Here is a 20,233-nt window from a genome sequence, read left to right as displayed (position 1 = left end):
GTGTTTAATTTTTGCTCCCTTTGAAACTTGATATTCTTGCATCTGTCCTGATGAGCACAGAGTAAAAAGCTTTGATGTTGTGTCTTTTTTTTAAATCAACAATACTCAAATTCGTGGGAATTTCTGCCAGCAGAAAGAGAGGAGGAGTTATAGTGTTAGGAGATGAAATAGTGAGGAGTATGGATGGGGTTTCTCCATTGTAAGTGAGAGTCCTGGATGATTCATTGCCTCAGTCAGGGGCAAAGACATCATTGAGTGGCTGCATAGAATCCTGAAGGGGAAAGATGAACAGAGATTATGATTCACATTGGTACCAATGACATAGGTGGTCTTGCACTTCACTGGGATAGCATGCTGGAAATTGAGCCCTCCATTCCCAGAGTTGTCACAAAAGTTAAAGAATTTTAAACCGTATGCAAAATTTCCCCAATTTGCCTGTCTTTTAAACCCAGATTGATAGAAAGCACAGATCATGTTTCTGAATTTATCAAAAATTACTATTTTTTGCAAATAGTTAGACTCCAGCTGTGGGTAATCCCCTTATAACCTCCCCTTACACATGCACATAAAGTTGAAAAAAATACATGGGTGTTATGGTTGATGGGGAAATTGGGAAAGCAGTTCAATGGTCTCTAGTCACAGCATCTTTTGTGATAGTTCTTCTCCTGAACAGAATAGTGCCTCTCAGTCTTCCTTTCTGGATGCTTCTTCTGATATGCAAGAGATATAGGATTGTTGATTCTTTGATTTATTAATCTATAAGTCACGAATTACAGCAACTGCCGGAGAAATAAGAAAACTGATTTATTCAGAATTATTGTGACTTTCGCTACAGAGAACAAAGGAAGCTTCTAGTTGATGGAGGTCTGAATAGTTTCTGTATCTTGTCCAGCCTCCTCAGCTTTTCAGCTTCCTGAGAACCAATTGGATAGTTGTTGACAAGCAGAAGGCATTAGTTGGTTACTAGTCAATAAACCTGCCTTCATTAACAGTGCTTCCAGACTACACTGGCATAGCAGTAGACTGCCCATTGGCACTCAGTTTGGGTTCCTCCAGCCAGGGCCACTCAGCCCCTGATCTCATTAGAAAATAGTTCAAACACGAACAAAAGATTTGAATTTAAGAAGTGAGGTGAGAGTGACTGCCCTGACATCAAGATTGCATTTGGCCAAGTGTGGCATCAATGAAGCTGGAGTCAGTGGGAATCAAGTAAAATTGTCCACTGGTTAAAATCATGCATCCCTATAGAAAGACAGGTGGGGGAGGACTGTCTTCTCGACACTCAGGACATTTCTGCACGAGATTTTCAGCATTGTGGGCGGCACGGTGGCACAGTGGTTAGCACTGCTGCCTCACAGCGCCTGTAGACCCGGGTTCAATTCCCGACTCAGGCGACTGACTGTGTGGAGTTTGCACGTTCTCCCCATGTCTGCGTGGGTTTCCTCTGGGTGCTCCGGTTTCCTCCCACAGTCCAAAGATGTGCGGGTCAGGTGAATTGGCCAAGCTAAATTGCCCGTAGTGTTAGGTAAGGGGTAAATGTTGGGGTATGGGTGGGTTGCGCTTCGGCGGGTCGGTGTGGACTTGTTGGGCCGAAGGGCCTGTTTCCACACTGTAAGTCTAATCTAATCATAGTATCCTTGCCTCACCCAAATTCAGTTGCTTTATTAATGACTTCCTCTCCATAATAAGGTCAGTTGTAGGGATGTTTGCCAATGATTTCATAATATTCAGCACCATTCACAACTCCTCAAATACTGACTCAGTCCATGCCCAAATTCTGCAAGATCTGGATAATATCTAGTTTTGGACTAACAAGTGGCAAGTATATTTGAATGACACAGTGCCAGGCAACGATCATCTCAGCAAGAGAGAATCCAACCATTCACTCTTGGCATTCAATGACATTTCCAGTTCTGAATCCCTCAGTATCAACTTCAGGGAGTTACCATTGGTTTGAAATTGAACTGGACAATCCCTGTAAACAAGACAGGTCAAGGCTTGGAATCCTAGATCAGTTAGATCTCATGGAATACAGAGAGAACTCGCCATTTGGATACAGAACTGGCTCAAAGGTAGAAGACAGAGGGTGGTGGTGGAGGGTCGTTTTTCAGACTTGAGGCCTGTGACCAGTGGAGTGCCACAAGGATTGGAGCTGGGTCCTCTACTTCTTGTCACTTATATAAATGATTTAAGCATGAGAGGTATAGTTAGTAAGTTTGCTGATGACACCAAAATTGGAGCTGTAGTGTTCAGCGAAGAATGTTACCTCAGATTACAACAGGATCTTGATCAGATGGGCCAATGGGCTGAGAAGTGGCAGATGGAGTTTAATTTAGATAAATGTGAGGTGCTGCATTTTGGGAAAGCAAATTTTAACAGGACATATACACTTAATGGTAAGGTCCTAGGAAGTGTTGCTGAACAAAGAGGCCTTGGAGTGCAAGTTCATAGCTCCTTGAAAGTGGAGTCACCGGTAGATAGGATAGTGAAGAAGGTGTTTGGTATGCTTTCCTTTGTTGGTCAGATTATTGAGTACAGGAGTTGGGAGGTCATGTTGCGGCTGTGCAGTATATTGGTTAAGCCACTGTTGGAATATTGTGTGCAGTTCTAGTCTCCTTCCTATTGGAAGGATGTTGTGAAACTTGAAAATTTACAAGGATGTTGCCAGGGTTGGAGAATTTGAGCTATAGGGAGAGGTCGACTAGGCTAGGGCTGTTTTCCGTGGAGCGTCGGAGGCTGAGGGATGACTTTATAGTGGTTTATAAAATCATGAGGGGCATGGATAACATAAATAGAGAAAGTCTTTTCCCTGTGGTGGGGGATTCCAGAACTAGAGGGCATAGGTTTAGGTTGAGAGGGGAAAGATATAAAAAAGACCTAAGGGACAACGTTTTCACTCAGAGGGTGGTACCAGTGTGGAATGAGCTGCCAGAGGAAGTGGTGGAGGCTGCTACAATTGCAACATTTAAAAGGCATCTGGATGGGAATATGAATAGGAAGGGTTTGGAGGGATATGGGTCAGGTGCTGGCAGGTGGGACTAGATTGGGTTGGGATATCTGGTCGGCATGGACGAGTTGGACCAGAGCATCTGTTTTCATGCTGTACATCTCTATGACTCTAGCTTACATCTCCCTAAAGCCTGTCCACCATCTACAAGACAAAATTCTGAATTATGATGGAGTATTCTCCACTTGCCTGAATCTATACAGCAACAACACTCAAGAAGCTTGAGACCATTCAGGACAAAACATTCACTTGATTGGCATGTGTCCGCAGACAGCCAGTCCCTCCACCACTGATGGCAGTAGCAGTAAAGAGTACCTGATTTGGAAATATATTGCTGTTCCTTCAATGTTGCTGGGGCCGAATCCTGGAATTCCCTCCCTAATGGCATTTTGTGTCTAGCTATGCAACTTGGACTGCAGCTGTTCAAGGCAGTAGCTCATCATCACCTTCTCAAGGGCAACTAGGAATGGACAAATACATACTGATTGAGCCAGTGACACTGACATCCCATGAGTGATGAAAAAATCATTGATAGGATAACAAGCTGCAATGATGGGCATAAATATTTAACGTACAACATTTAACATGGGGCGAACAAGAATGAGATGGTATCCTTATTACGTAAATGGTACAACAGCACAGTTCAGCCATTATTTGTGATCAAAGAAGAGATACCCCTTATGTTGGGAAGTACTGTAAGTTGCCAGAAAATACACCTTGTTGTGTGATTTAGTTAACAATGACACCATCTCATAATTGATCTCTCCATATCCGTCATAAAGATTGCTGCATTTACCACTAAATTCAACATAACGAGCTTAGTCTAGGGCCTCTGTGCTGCAGTGGTTGTTTCCCTACCTCCGGACCGGGGGCCTGCATTCAAGTCCCTTTAGAGATTTGTAATAAATTTTAACAGGCTGATTCTAAATATCTAAAGCTTAAGTCTATAAGCTAATAGTATAAGTAGCCTTTGAACAGCAGCATGGTCCTTGCTGATTGGCTGTCAACTTGTCTAGCCCAGTGAAACCCTATTAATTTTGAGGATTTTTAAAACTTCAGATATAAAATTATAACTTCTTTTTGGTTACTTTTTCTTTCTGCCTCTGCCTCAAACCAGTTCCACTTTATCTCGTTTTATAGTCTTTTTATAATTGATTTGTCATTATATTCACAAGCGATTAGGTATACTAATCCAGCCATTTGTATCTTCTTGTCTATCCTGGACATTCTTCTCTTTCAGGAGGCAGTAGTTTTCATCTTGATGGTCACCTCTGTCAAACATTGCCTGGTGTTATTCAGGAACCCCACTCTGGCTTGACAGCTCCTGCCAAAATTGCTGCAGATAAAGATGCGAGGATTCACTGCCTTTCTTTTTACTGAGCCCTGTTGGCCAGCTGAGTTTTCCTTCTTTCCTCATTTCATCCAGTATCCTGACTCAGTGGCCATCGCCTTTTGACAACTGTTGTTCAATTGTCCATGTCGCTATCAACCAACTTCATATCTATCTTAGAAGTGCATTCTAGTGATGCTATGATGTCCAGCAGGTTATTGCAGTGGCTGGTTCACTATCCAGAAGATCTTTAGCTATATGGGCTTCATCCTTCTGACAGTGGACCATGATATTTGTCTTATGGTCAAGTCAGACTCATTGGCATAAGATAATCTGTCACTTGCCAATGAAGGTGTTCCTTGGTATGGAATAATTGTGTAACTTCAGTACAGAGCAGGTCTCTGATGAGAACTTGTCACACATTTGTCTTAATATACAGGCAAATAGATTTTTCTCTGTTCTGAGATGTAAGTAAGCACCCCCCCTACCTGAAGGTGCATGGCAGTGACAAAGAGAACCATATTCCTGAGTGTTTGCACTAGTATATTATCCTGTGTGAATTCACTGTGGACATTAAAGGGTTCCAGTGTTTTCCATTACATTGTCATGGAAAGAGAATTGTAATGATTGTAGGAGGCAACCAAATTCATTCAGCTTAAATGGACTGCCTTTTTACACCTAGTATAGCCCTTTAATATTCACTTTCTTCCTTAACTTCACAAACATGAAGCTGAAGATTTTTTAATACATTCATGGGATGTAGGCATCACTTGCAAGATCAGCATTCACTGTCCTTGAGAAAGCAGCGGTGAATCAGCTTCTCGACCCATTGTAATTTTTATGGTGGATGTTTTTGCACCGCTGCCATGAAGTAAGGAGTTGTGGACGTTAACCCAGCAGCAATATATTCCCAAATCAGGATGGTGTTAACCTGAGAGAAGCGATCCTTGTAGAATCCAAACTGAGTGGATTGTTGGTGAGTAAGTGCTGTGTGGTGGTGCTATAAATGACATACTTGATCTCCTTGCTGGTGATTGAGTAAAGTGAAGGAGCAGTAATTACACAGATTGGGCCGTAAGGTGCACTAAGAGGTAGAAGAGATGTGCACGAAAGGCAGTTACAGTGATCATGAGGGATTTCAATATGCAGGTGGACTGCGAAAATCAGATTGGTAGTGGAATGCAAGAAAAGGAATTTGTGGAATGTCTATGAGATGGCTTTTGGGGCAGCTTGTGGTAGAACCCACTTGGGAAAAGACAGTACTGAATTTAGTGTTGTGCAATGAGGCAGTCTTAATAAGAGAGCGTAAGGTGAAGGAACCCTTAAGAGGCAATGATCATAACATGATTGAATTTGTTCTGCAATTTGAGAGGGAGAAGATAGAATCAGAGTAACAATATTGCAGCTGAATAAAAGCAACTACAGAGGCATGAAGGAGGAGCTGGGTAGAATTGACTGGGGGAGGAGCCAAGCAGGAAAGACAGTGGAACAGCAAAGGCGGGAGTTTCTGGAAGTAATTCAGGAAACATAGCAGAGATTCATCCCGAGGAAAAAGAAGCATGGTACAGGGAGGATGAGATAACCATGGCTGACTAGGGAATTCAGAGATAGCATAAAAGCATTAGAGAATGCATATAATGTGGCAAAGGGCAATGGGAGGCCAGAGGATTGGGAAGAGTAAAAAATGAGGTCTGCAGATGCTGGAGATCACAGCTGAAAATGTGTTGCTGGTTAAAGCACAGCAGGTTAGGCAGCATCTCAGGAATAGGGAATTCGACGTTTCGAGCATAAGCCCTTCATCAGGAATGAGAGAGAGTAGCCAAGCAGGCTAAGATAAAAGGTAGGGAGGAGGGACTTGGGGGAGGGGCGATGGAGGTGGGATAGGTGGAAGGAGGTCAAGGTGAGGGTGATAGGCCGGAGTGGGGTGGGAGCGGAGCGGAGAGGTCAGTCTGAAGAGTTTCTGTGCAGAGGAGATGACCTGGGGGGTGCAGTGAGAGAGAGACTCACTGAAATCCTTGTAGAGGGAGGAAGAGAGCTTCTTCAAGAAAGGCATCCTTGCAAGAGGATTCGCAGTAGGTTAAAATCTTCGAGTAAAAAAATGAGGTCTGCAGATGCTGGAGATCACAGCTGCAAATGTGTTGCTGGTTAAAGCACAGCAGGTTAGGCAGCATCTCAGGAATAGGGAATTCGACGTTTCGAGCATAAGCCCTTCATCAGGAATGAGAGAGAGTAGCCAAGCAGGCTAAGATAAAAGGTAGGGGGGAGGGGCGATGGAGGTGGGATAGGTGGAAGGAGGTCAAGGTGAGGGTGATAGGCCGGAGTGGGGTGGGGGCGGAGAGGTCAGTCTGAAGAGTTTCTGTGCAGAGGAGATGACCTGGGGGGTGCAGTGAGAGAGAGACTCACTGAAATCCTTGTAGAGGGAGGAAGAGAGCTTCTTCAAGGAAGGCATCCTTGCAAGAGGATTCGCAGTAGGTTAAAATCTTCAAGTAAAAAATGAGGTCTGCAGATGCTGGAGATCACAGCTGAAAATGTGTTGCTGGTTAAAGCACAGCAGGTTAGGCAGCATCTCAGGAATAGGGAATTCGACGTTTCGAGGATTGGGAAGTTTACAAAGACCAACAGATTCGCCACGTTTAAGTGCATTTAAGTCGTCATTGGACAGGTATATGGGCGTACATGGAATAGTATGACAGGGCGGCGCAACATCGAGGGCCAAAGGGCCTGTACTGCGCTGTAATGTTCTATGTAACAGAGGGCAACAGAAAAAAAAGAAATAAGGAGGGAGAAGATTAAATATGAGGATAAGCTAGCCAGTAATATAAAGGAAGATTGTAAGAGTTTCTTCAGATATATGAAGGGCAAAAGAGAGGCAAAAGTGGCTGCTGGAAAATAACACTGGATAGATAGTAGTGGGGAACAAGGAAATGGCTGAGGAACTGAATAATTACTTCACATCAGTCTTCACAGTTGAAGACACGAATAATATCTCCAAAACTTCAGGAGAATGAGGGGGCACAGATGAGTGTGGTGGCCATCACCAAGGAGAAGGTGCTGAAAAAATTGAATGTCCTAAAGGTGGATGTATCACCTGGACCAGAGTCATAAGGGAGATAGCTTAAGAGATAGTGGAAGCGTTAATGGTGATCTTTCAGAAATAGCTAGAATCAGGGAGAGTCTCAGAATACTGGAAAATTGCTAATGAGGCACCCCTGTTCAAAAAGGGAGTAAGGCAAAAGATGGAATGTTACAGACTGATTAGCCTAACCTAGGTCATGGGTAAGATCCTGGAATCCGTTATGAAGGAGAGATTTCTGAATGCTTGGAAGTGTATGGTAAAATTGGACAAAGTCAGCATGGTTTCATCAAGGGGAGGTCACGCCTTACAAATCTGCTAGATTTCTTTGAAGACATAATGAGTAGGTTAGACCAGGGAGAGCCAATGGATGCTAATTGCCTGGATTTCAAGAAGGCCTTTGACAAGGTGCCATGGAGGAGGCTACTGAGTAAGACAAGGGCCCATGGTGTTAGATACAAGGTGCTAGCATGGAGAGAAGCTTGGCTGTCTGGCAGAAAGCAGAGAGTGGGGATAAAAGGGTCCTTCTCAGGATGGAAGCCGATGTGGTGTTCCGCAAGGCTGTGTTGGAATCACAACTTATCATTTTATATGTTAACGATCTATGTGAAGAACCATTTTGGCTAAGTTTGCAGATGATACAAAGATAGGTGGAGGGGCAGGTAGCATTGAGGAGGCGAGGAAGCTGCAGAAGGATTTGGACGGGTTAGGAGAGTGAGCAAAGAAGTAGCAGATGGAGTACAATGTGAGAAGGTGCGAGGTCATGCACTTTTGTAGGAAGAATAGAAGCGTGGACTATTTTCTAAATGGGGAGAAAATTCAGAAGTCTGAAGTGTAAAGAGACTTGAATTCTAGTCTAGGATTGTCTTAAGGTGAACTTGCAGGTTGAGTCAGTAGTTAGGAAAGCAACTGCAATGATGGCATTTATTTTGAGAGTACTTGAATATAAAAGCAGGGATGTACTTCTGAGGCTCTATAAGGCTCTGGTCAGACCACATTTGGAATATCGTATTCAGTTTTGAGCCCCATACCTCTGGAAGGATGTATTGGCCCTGGAGCATGTTCATAGGAGGTTCATAAGAATGGTCCCATGAATGAAAACTTAACGTATGAGGAAAATATGAGTGCTTTTGGTCTATATTCAGAGTTTAGAAGGATGAAGGGAGATCCAATTGAAACATACAGAATACTGAACGGCCTGGACGCAGTGGATGTTGGGAAGATGTTTCCATTGGTCGGAGAGACTAGGACCCGAGTGCACACCCTGAGAGTAAAGGGAAGATCTTTTAGAACGGAGATCAGGAGAAACTTCTTCAGCCAGAGTGTGGTGCATCTGTGGAATTCATTGTTACAGAAGGCTGTGGAGGCCAGATCATTGAGTATATTTAAGACTGAGATATGTTCTTGAGGATCAAGGGTTACAGGGAGAAAGTGGAGAATGAGGTTGAGAAACTTACCTGCCATGATTGAATGGCAGAGCAGACTCGATGGGCTGAATGGCCTAATTTCTGCTCCTGTGTCTTTTGATTCAATGGACTGGGCATATCTGGGTACTTTTCCAACTTTGTGACATAGCACCAATATCGTAGGGGTACTTTAGCTTGGCTAAAGGCAGGACCAGTTATGGAGCACAAGTATTCAGTTAGAATGTGGTTTCGGACCATAGAGTTTTCTGTTTCCAATGAATTGGCTGAGCCATTTCTTGATATACCAAGTGAACCAAATTAACTGAAGCCTCACTTCTTTGAGGTTGGGGACTTGGGGAGACTGCGATAGGTCAATCTCTTAGGACTGAGGATGATTTAGAAGACTTCACTCTTGCCTTTTGCACTCTTGGTGAGTTCTGTCATCATTGAGGGCAGGCATGTGTGTGGAGCCTTTTGCTCCTGATGACTGTTAATTGTCCATGTGTTAATTCACAACTAGTTGTAGCAGGATTGGAGATCTTTGTTCTGATCTTCTGATTGTGAGATTGCTGTCTGTCTATTGCCTATTGCATACTGCTTCTGATAACTGAAATTTAGAGATGTCCTAATTATCATTCCTGTGTTCACACCACATCTTTAGGTACACCCAGTGCAACTGTTTTACTGAACCAGGGTTGGTCCCCTAGCTTGACGGTAATGGTGGAGTGAGGAATATGACACTTGAGTTACAGGTAGTGGTGGAATGCAGTTTGGCTGTTGATGCCACAGTATGGCATGGATGCCTAGTTTTGAACTATGTGCTTGTTACTCCTACAACACAGTCATGGACAAATACATCTGCGCAAGGTAGACTGGTCAGAGTGAAGTCAAGTTGGTTTTTCCCTTCATGTTGGTTTTGTTGTTAGCTGCTGCAGGCCTAATGTGGCAGATAGTTCTTTCAAGGTTCTGCCGGCTCAGTCAGATATGTTGCCTCTGAACCGTGCTTGGTAATGGAAATTTAAGTTCTCTACCTAGAGTAGATTCTGTACCCTTGATCCCTTTTGTGCTTCTTATACATGGTTTTTGACATGGTGAAATGTTGATTTGTCAGCTGAGAGAAGTGGTAATAAGCAGGATATTTCCTTGTCCATGTGTGACATATGCCATCAGATTTCATTGAATCTCGACTCCCAAGTTCCCTTTTGGAGGAGTCACATTGCAGTCATTCCACATGATCAAAATGTAGTGGCCTATTTTGAAAGGCTTTGCAATCTCAATCCAATAATTAGACATGAAAATTGAAGTTCACTATCTATCTAGTGAAGAGAGTGATTAATAATGTAGATAAGAAACAGTTTTTTACAGATAAGAAACTCAGTTTTATTGAAGCTTATCTATTCAAGCTTGTATTCCAAGTAACTTATGATTTTATTTCTACGAGTGAATACACAGAAGATTTCTAGGCATAGTTATATGTTGCTAGTCCATCAGCCCAGTTATCTGGTGTCAGTCAAGCTTAAGGTTGTAAAGGAATAAAGAACCACCTACATTGGAAAATATTCTACCAGTCAGAAAATTAAAGCTGCAGTCTTCTTTGTGAAACAGATATTAAATAATTTTTGTGGGAAAATTGTGCATAGAAATCCAAATGTAACTCAGCCTCACAATACTAGTTATCATGGCTAAGGTGATTATTTTCTCCTAAATGTTTCTTTTCACTTTTCATCTACAAATTTAGATTATCTCAACTCCATATCGCTATGTTTTGAAGCATGCCCATTACTGCTGTTAGTGTTACCACATATTTGACGTGCCAAGCTCATTTGTGTTTACAGTACATTGCTTCTCCTTTTTGCCACTAAAGCAGAAAATGTTGTTACTGGAATGTGCAACAAATTTGTCAGCAGGTGTAAAGAGAAAGTACAAATACATCATAGGTCTTAATCATGTTGAGCTTTTTTTTATATAAATGCTAATGTATTTGTGCACTTGATGCATTTTCTAATTGTCTACATATTTTCAAACTCTAAGATTTTTCTTTAATTCTTATGACTTAATTTGCCACCCCCTGTGAAGACACTATGTACCAAAATTTATTAAAGGTCACTGTGGCTGTTGTTGAAGGCAGTTGGCTTCTCTGTAGTTATTGTGTTCATTGAGCAGAGGATCCTTTGACCTCTACCGCCTAAAAGGGCCAGTGCAGCAGGTCCATGGAGACACCACCATCTGCAAGTTACCTCCAAATCACACCACCCGACTTGGAACTATATCAATGTCCCTTCACTGTTGCTCGGTCAAAATCCTGGAACTTCTTTCCTAATTGTACTGCTTGTGTCCCTACACCACACCTGTTAAAACAGTTCAGACAAGCAGCTCACCTTCTTATGGGCAATTAGAAGTTGGCTTTACGGACTTAACAAAATGTCCAACAAGTGTCTGCATGGTAGACTGGTTGGTAAGGTTAGATCACATGGGATCTGTGGGAGCTAGCCAATTGGATACAAAATTGCTATAAATGTAGGAGATGGAGGATGGTAGTAGAGAGTTGCTTTTCAGACTGAGGCCTGTGACCAGTGTGTGCCACAAGGATCAGTGCTGGGTCCACTGCTTTTCAACATGTATGTGAATATTGGAGGTACCGTTAGTAAGTTTACAGATGACACCAAAATAGGTAGTGTAGTGGACAACGAAAAACATTATCTCCGAGTGCAACAGGACCTTGATCAAATGGGCCAATGGGGGCTGAGGAGTGGCAGACGGAATTTAATTTAGATAATTAAGAGATGTTGCATTTTGCTAAGGCAAATCAGGGCAGGACATACACTAATCGATAGAATCCCTACAGGGTGAAAGCAGGCAATTCAGCCCATCAAATCCACATCAACCCCCTAAGAGCAACCCACCCAGATCCATCCCCTTATGCTTACCCTGTACCAGTAACCCTGCATTTCCTATGGCTTATCCACCTAACTTGTGTGTCCCTGGATGCTGTAGGCAATTCAGCATGGCCAATCCACCTGCACATCTTTGGACTGTAGGAGGAAACCAGAACCCCTGGAGAACACATGAGGGAAATGTGCAAACTCCCCAGGGGGATCTCTGTGAGACTTAGAGGTGCGGGTGCATAGGTAGATAAGGTGGTGAAGAAGGAATTTAGCACACTTGCCTTCATTGGTAGGACATTGAGTATAGGAGTTGAGATATCACGTGACTGTCCAGGATATTGGTGAGGCCACTTTAAGAATACTGCATACTCTTCTGGTCAGCCTTCTATGGGAAGGATGTTGTTAAACTTGAAAGTGTGCAGAAAAGATTTACAAAGGTGTTGCCGGGACCGGAGAGTTTGAGTTATAGGGAAAGGCTGAATAAACTGGTTTTGTTCCTTGAATCTTCAGAGGCTGAGGGGTGATCTTATCGAGGTTTATAAAATCATGAGAGGCATGGATAGAGTGAATAACCAAGGTCTATTTCCTAGGGTGGGGGAGTCCAAACCTAGAGGGCATAGGTTTAAGGTGAGAGGGATAAATTTAGAAAGGACCTGAGGGGTAAGTTTTTCGTGCAGAGCATGGTATAGGTACGGAATGAGTTACCAGAGGAAGTGGTGGAGGCTGGTACAATTATAGCATTTTAAAGGCATCTGGATGGGTAAATGAATAGGAAAAGTTTAGAGGAATATAGGTCAAATCCTGGCAAATGGGACTAGGTCAAATTGGGATGTCTGGTTGGTGCGGACTGAAAGATCTGTTTCCATGCTGTATGACTCTATGACTGAGTAATAAATGTTGGCCTTGCCAGCCATGCTCACTTCTCTAGAGCAAATATGTTTAAAAGTACTGAGAATTATTGATAACATACTTGTGGTCTTGTGTTTATTAACATGCACGTAAGTTCCAGTGCAAAATAAGTCAATTCGGCAACTTAATTTTGGACACAGTTACCTTTTGTTCAGGGAAAATTGAAAGTAATCAGTCAGGCACAGGTCTTGTCGGGTCTTATGCACTTCTCAGTAGCCATTTCAGTGACGTGCTGCCACTGTGATTTCTATTCATGTTACTCCATGAAAAAAATGCACAGCAAGTTGACAATAAATTTCATTTTTAAGTGATCTTATTAGTAAATTTCAAGATTGATGCCAAAAGATAGGATCAGAATTAGGCCATTGGCCCATCAAATCTGCTCCATCACACGATTATGGCTGATATGTTTTTAAACTCCATTTTCCTGCCTTCACCTTGATCTCCTGTCTAATCAAGAGTGCTATCTATCTCTGTCTTAAAGACAATGACTTAGCCTCCATAGCCTTCTGTAGCAATAAGTTCCACAGATTCACCTCCCTCTGGCTGTAAAAATTCCTCCTCGTCTAAGTTCTAAGGTGTTACTTGTTCACTCTGACGTTGAGCCCTCTCAGATCCCAATCTCTCCTACTTGTGGAAACATTATCTTCACATTCAATCTATCCAGGCCTCTCAGTATTCTGCAGGTTTCAATGCGATGCATTGATCATGTTCAGGAAAGGTCCAGCATAAACATGGCAAAGACTTTATCCTTACATTAAAAGAAAAGCCTCCACCACTATAGGACACTTATCCTTTTATTTTATAAAAAGCTGAATAAGACTCCTGGTCAAAACAACCACCTCCGTTCTACTGAACTGAGGCAATGAAATTGCGATCTTCTGTCACTTAGCCTCACATTTTGGCCTTCGGTGCTATTAATTATCACGATGCAATTTATAAGAAAGTGGAGAGCTTAGAGGAGTGCGGCCTTAATAACTTCTTTAACTTTTTTTTAATATGATTTCAAAATGGTAAGACTTCTGTTTGGTGCTTATGATGTCAGTGGGTTGGTTGCTGATGTAAAATATTTCTCAACTTACAGAGTCATCTTAAAGTGTTCAATGTGCGAAACTGTATTCAACCAGCGAGCTTTGTTACATAAACACTTGGAACAGCACAAAAACAAGTTGAGAGTGTGTGTGTACAAGTGTCCTGTGTGTAAACTGCTCTACATGCACAAACAACTGATGATGGAGCACTTCAAGGTAGGTGTAGTGACTCAAGGTAACTAGCGCTTCTCAGTCAAGTAGAGTTAATTTGCAGGCTGACGTTTGTTGTGGTCTGTGGTATATGTATGCTAGTTCATCAGGGAAAGAAAAGCGTAATGGCAAAGGTGTTGCTGTTTTAAGTATTCCCACATAAATTTAATTTGAAAACAGTGGTGAAACCATTCCTTTTAAGAAAAAGACGATAACAGATGGCTTGTTTTTTTCAAAAGTTGAAGTGCACTCACTCCATTCCAGAAGCTCTATTGAATCGCATTTTTTTAAAAAGCGGTGCTTTGGGAATATTGAACTAAGCTCAACAGTTTTCTGAAATGTGGTAGATTTTATTTAGATTGAAGGGAAGAAGGCATATGGCAATATGTTCTGAAATATTTTTCCAGGAAAGGCTAGTATTAAACTAGCCTCATTAGAGGTGAGAAATATGTCCTGTGAAACCACATTGTGTAACAAACAATGTGTTTGCTTTTCACAGAAGTAATTAATCATAGAGCACATCTCCAAGGTGTCAGAAGAAATTCTGCAGGTCAAAATAACTGAATTTGTTCTTTTTCAGCCAGCAAAAGTCTGGTGATAATTGCATTGTTTATTAGTGTGTGTTTGGATGGCTCACTGAGTTTATCTGATAATTAACTGCACCAGGAAAATCCTAGGTTTGAAACTTGGCCTGTGTTCCATTAGTTAATCTAAGGCAGGATTTCCCAAACTGTATTCCCCAGTGGGCTCATGAGTTAAAAATCTGGAATTGCAAGCTCTAAGCCAGCAATGGCTGATTGAGTGTTAACATCCGCAAGGCCCCAGTTAAGTCCTTACGTTTTATTTATGATGCTTATAATCTACCTGACTGAGCTTTAAGGTCTGATTCCTGCTCTTTAAAAAGCCAATGAAAAGGCAAATGTTTAAAAATGTCTAAAGATTGAATCCTTGGCCTCCACACTGTACACTCCTGGACCTCAGCATCTCTCAGCCCTAGATCCATGGTGCTTACAGTTAGATCCTGAAATTTTTAAGCCTTAAAAAGGAACCACATTTGGAAAAAAAAAATTGGAAGGCCTGTTGAGACTGATTGTCCTGTGTAAGTAAGTTAGGAATCAACAACATGAAACAAATGAAAAAGAAAATTTATGTATCTGTGAGGTATGAACATAGTATTTATAAATCATTGCCATGATCATCATGATGTGTCATGGTTGGGCAAGTTATATTCTAGTATTTGTTCCACATCTTTAATGAGAAAATAACCAGTTAAGAAATTATATTGTCAGGTCTGTGAATTTTGTTCTACATTTCTGTTTTGATGGTGACTTCTGCACTATTTAATTACAAGGGATCAGATTGCTGAGGCCAGATTATTGACCTCAACCAAATTCCTTTATAGTACACTTTTGGTAAGTGAGAAAACCATTGCTAAAATTGTACTTGTATAAACTGGGTCACAGCATGCACAGTCAGACTGCAATACGTTGGAAACAGTAAACTTGGTTACTTAAATGTATTTTCTCTTGCTGTTAACTGCGTTATATTGAAAACGAAAAGTTGCCACAGTCCCAGAGGACTGTAGACTGTTTTCTCTCATTTAAAGAGAGACAGCTGAAGGTGAGTATAACCTGAGGGTTACCAGGTTTCCGCCAAAGGGTGAGATCTAGAACTGTTTTGGTGATTTGGAAAGGGAATTAAACCCACACTGTTGGTATCACTCTACATTAGAACCAGCATCCAACTAACAGAGCTAAGCAATCCCCAGATATTATCACATATCTCATCATTCTTGGTCTCATGATTGCAACATTTTGTTCGCCAACATTATATTCTTTGGGAATCTACTGCTGTGATTTTTAAAGTATTTTTGAACACAGCTATTTTTTAATACTTGTATACCAATCTATTTATCTATATATCATGACAAATAAAGTGAAAGTAGGAAAGCTACATACACTTTCTACGTCACATTTCAGCACTATTCACGGTGTTATGTATTTGTACACTAGACACTTTTTAAACATATTTGCAACTGTGATTGTCTTGTATACACATTCCTTTGTTTTCCTAAATTATTTTGAAAATGTATTCCTTCACCTTACTTGCTTTTACAATAACTGAAACACCAAATGAACTTTGAATACTGGGGATGGGTGGGGGGAATAATATGTATTTCCCAATAGGGTCTTTAAAGTTAATTGTAAAATTAACATTTGTGAGAATCAGTATTTTCATTGACAATTTTGCTAAGAGACCTCAGTCTTTCTGAAAAGGCAAGGGTTTGAATCATTGTTTTCTCCACAAGCTGGCATCTGAGGTGATTGAACAGCTGTAGTTTTCAGCAAGTAACCATGTTTACCATTCCCAACGTGCTGCAGTCGGAGTGTGCACATTCTGGAACAAGTCCCAGCATGTGCAAATACAATTTAGAGCAAAGGGGCTGGAAGCTAGGGCAGTTGCACGCTCCTCTTCCAGCATGTGGAGGTAAGGGTCACCACTGGTGTCCCTGCTGACTTCGCCTACGAGAAGTGCACTCAACTCCAGCTCCTCGCAGACCACATGAGGGAACTGGAGGTTCCAGCTGGAACTGGGTGAACTTCGGATCATTCAGAAGGCTGAGGGGGTGATAGAGAGGAGTTATAGGCAGGTAGTCATACAGGATAAAGGTAGCTGGGTGACCGTCAGGAGAGGGAAAGGGAATAGGCAGACAGTGCAGGGACCCCCTGTGACCATTCCCCTCAGTAATAAGTGGCCAGGTCTCTAGCACTGAGCCTGGCTTTGTGGCTCAGAAGAGGGGAGAATAAGAGAGCGATACTGATAGGAGATTACTGGTTAGAGGAACAGACAGGAAATTCTGTGGTCGTGAATGATACTCCTGGATGGTATGTTGTATCCCGAGTGCCAGGGTCAGGGATTTCTTAAATCTGCAGGATTCTTATGGGGGAGGGTGAGCAGCCAGAATTTGTGGTATACAATCAGTATCAACAGCATAGCGAGGGAAAGAGATGAGGACCTGAAAAGTGGCTATAGGGAGTTGGGTTGGAAGCTAAAATGCAGGACGAACAGAGTAGTAATCTCAGGATTGCTACCAGTGCCATAGGCTAGTGAGGCTAGCAACAGTGAGCGAGTGCAGCTGAATACGTGGCTGCAAAGCTGGTGTAGGAGGGAGGGATTCAGATAGGTGAATCATTGGGATACTTTCTGGGGAAGGTGGGACCTGCACAAGGATGACAGGTTGCACCTGAACTGGAGGGGCACCAATATCCTGGGCAGGAGGTTTGTTAGCGCACTTCGGGAGGGTTTAAACTAGTTTGGCAGGGGGGTGGGAACTGGAGCTATGCGTCAGAGGATGGGGTATTTGGTGAACAGGCAGATACAGCGTGCAGAGAGGCTGTGAGGAGGAATAGTCAGTTGATAGGGCAAAGGTGCAGTAAGTGTGATGGGTTGAACTGTCTATTTTAACACAAGAAGTGTCAGGAATAAAGGTGATGAACTTAGAGCATGGATCAATACTTGGAGCTATGATGTTGTGGCCATTACAAAGACTTGGATATCACAGGGACAGGAATGGTTGTTGGATGTTGTGGGGTTTGGTGTTTCAAAAGGAATAGGGAGGGATGTAAAAGAGGTGGGGGAGCGACATTGCTAATCAGGGATAGTATCATAGCTCGAAAGGGAAGACGGCGAGGAGGGTTTGTCCACAGAGTCAGTAGATAAAAGTCAGAAACAGGAAAGGAGCAGTCACTTTATTGGGAGTTTTCGATAGACCCCTTAATAACAACAGAGACACGGAGGAGCAGATTGGGAGACAGATTTTGGAAAGGCGCACAAGTAACAGGGTTGTTGTCGTGGGTGACTTCAACTTCCCTAATATTGATTGGAACCTCCTTAGTGCAAATAGTTTGGATGGAACAGATTTTGTCAGGCGTGTTCAGGAACGATTCCTGACTCAATATGTAGGTAGGCCGATCAGAGGAGACACCATATTGGATTTGATGCTTCGCAATGAACCAGGTCAGGTGTCAGATCTCTCGGAAGGAGAGCATTTTGGCGATAGTAATCACAACATCCCTGAGCTTTACTATACTCATGGAGAGGAATAGGAGCAGATAGAATGGAAAAGCATTTATTTAGGGAGGGGGAATTACAATCTATTAGGCAGGAACTGTGGAGCATAAACTGGGAACAGATGTTCTGAGGCAAATGCATGACAGAAATGTGGAGGTTGTTACGGAGCACTTGCTGCGAGTGCTGGATAGGTTTGTTCCACTGAGGCAAGGAAGGGATGGTAGGGTGAAGGAACCTTGGGTGACAAGGAATGTGGCACATCTAGTCAAGAGAAAGAAGGAAGCTTGGGTGTAGGTTTGCTCGCTGAGCTGTAGGTTTGATATCCAGACGTTTCATTACCTGGCTAGGTAACATCATCAGTGGTGACCTCCAAGTGAAGCGAAGCTGTTGTCTCCTGCTTTCTATTTATTATCCTATTCTATTTCTATTATAAATAGAAAGCAGGAGACAACAGTTTCACTTCACTTGGAGGTCGCCACTGATGATGTTACCTAGCCAGGTAATGAAACGTCTGGATATTAAACCTACAGCTCAGCAAGCAAACTTACACCCTAAACCTCAACCTGAGCTACAAACCTTCACAAACCTTGCGAAAAGGAAGCTTGCGTAAGGTTGAGGAAGCAAGGATCAGACAGGGCTCTGGAGGGTTACAAGGTAGCCAGGAAGGAACTGAAGAATGGACTTAGGAGAGCTATAAGGGGGCATGAATAAGCCTGGGTGGGTAGGAGTAAGGAAAACCCCAAAGCAAGAATGGTCAGAGTGAGGGTAGGGCCAATCAGGGATAGTGGAGGGAACTTGTGGCTGCAGTTGGAGAAGGGGGGAAGGTCCTTAATGAATACTTTGCATCAGTTTTCACTACTGAGAGGGACCTTGTCATTTATGAAGACAGCGTGAAACGGACTGATACGCTCAAACAGATTGATATTGAAAAAGAAGATGTGCTGGAAATTTTGAAAAACATGAGGATAGATACGTCCCCTGGGCCAGACAGTATATAGTTGAAAATGTGTTGCTGGTTAAAGCACAGCAGGTCAGGCAGCATCCAAGGAATAGGAAATTCGACGTTTCGGGCATAAGCCCTTCATCAGGAATCATTCCTGATGAAGGGCTTATGCCCGAAACGTCGAATTTCCTATTCCTTGGATGCTGCCTGACCTGCTGTGCTTTAACCAGCAACACATTTTCAACTGTGATCTCCAGCATCTGCAGACCTCATTTTTTACCAGACAGTATATACCCAAGATTACTACAAGAAGCGAGGGAAGATTGCTGCGCCTTTGGTGATGATCTTTGCAGCCTCACTGTCCACTGGAGCAGTACCAGATGATTGAAGGGTAGCACATGTTATTCCTTTGTTCAAAAAAGGGAATAGTGATAACCCTGGGGAATTGCAGACCAGTCAGCCTTGCATCTGTGGTGAGCAAATTATTGGAGAGGATTCTGCAAGACAGGATTTATGATTATTTGGAAAAGCATAGCTTGATTAGAGGTAGTCAGCACAGCTTTGTGAGGGTGCAGGTTATGCCTCACAAGCCTTATTGAATTCTTTGTGGATGTGACAAACATATTGCTGAAAGCAGAGCAGTGGATGTGGTGTACGTGGATTTTAGCAAGATGGTAGACAGTAAGGAGGCATGGGATACAGGGAAATTGGCTGTTTGGGTACAGAATTAGCTGGCCCCTAGAACACAGAGGGTGGTAGTAGATTGAAAGTATTCAGCCTGGACCTCGGTGATCATTGGTGTTCCACAGGGATCTGTTCTGGGACCTCTGCAGTTTGTGATTTTTATTAATGGAAGGTGGTTTAGTAAGTTTTCTGATGACATGAAGGTTGGTGGAGTTGTGGATAGTGTGGAGGGCTGTTGCATGTTGCAACGGGACATTGACAGGATGCAGAGCTGGGCTGAGAAGTGGCAGATGGTGTTCAACCTGGAAAAGAGTGAAGTGATTTATTTTGGATGATTGAATGTGAATGCAGATTACAGGGCTAAAGACAGGATTCTTGGCAGTGTGGAGGAACAGAGGGATCTTGGGGTCTATGTCCATAGATCCCTCAAAAGTTGCCACCCAAGTTGATAGTGTTGTTAAGGCGTATGGTGTGTTGGCCTTTCATTAGCAGGGGGCTTGAATTTAAGAGCCACAAGGTTACGCTGCAGCTCTGTAAAGCCCTGATTAGACCACACTTGGAATATTGTGTTCAGTTCTGATTGCTTCATTGTAGGAACGATGTGGAAGCTTTCAAGAGGATACAGAGGAGATTTACCAGGAAACTTCCTGGATTGGAGGTCATGTCTTATGAAGAAAGTTTGAG

General features: G+C 42.6%; 1 protein-coding gene across 4 annotated transcripts in view; it reads left to right on the top strand.

Annotated features, from left to right (window-relative positions):
- Positions 1 to 20,233, top strand: part of znf592 (zinc finger protein 592) — a 195,420-nt gene that overhangs the window by 144,548 nt on the left and 30,639 nt on the right. For all 4 annotated transcript variants that reach the window (XM_060853610.1, XM_060853611.1, XM_060853612.1 and 1 more), the window contains exon 6: positions 13,695 to 13,857. In XM_060853610.1, coding sequence (XP_060709593.1) covers positions 13,695 to 13,857 — 163 coding nt within the window. The remainder of the gene's footprint in view (positions 1 to 13,694; positions 13,858 to 20,233) is intronic.

This window comes from Hemiscyllium ocellatum, chromosome 42, assembly GCF_020745735.1.
Source record: "Hemiscyllium ocellatum isolate sHemOce1 chromosome 42, sHemOce1.pat.X.cur, whole genome shotgun sequence".
Taxonomy (NCBI): Eukaryota; Metazoa; Chordata; class Chondrichthyes; order Orectolobiformes; family Hemiscylliidae; genus Hemiscyllium; species Hemiscyllium ocellatum.
The sequence above is the reverse complement of the archived record's forward strand: the minus strand, read 5'-3'. Positions and strand labels throughout refer to the sequence as shown.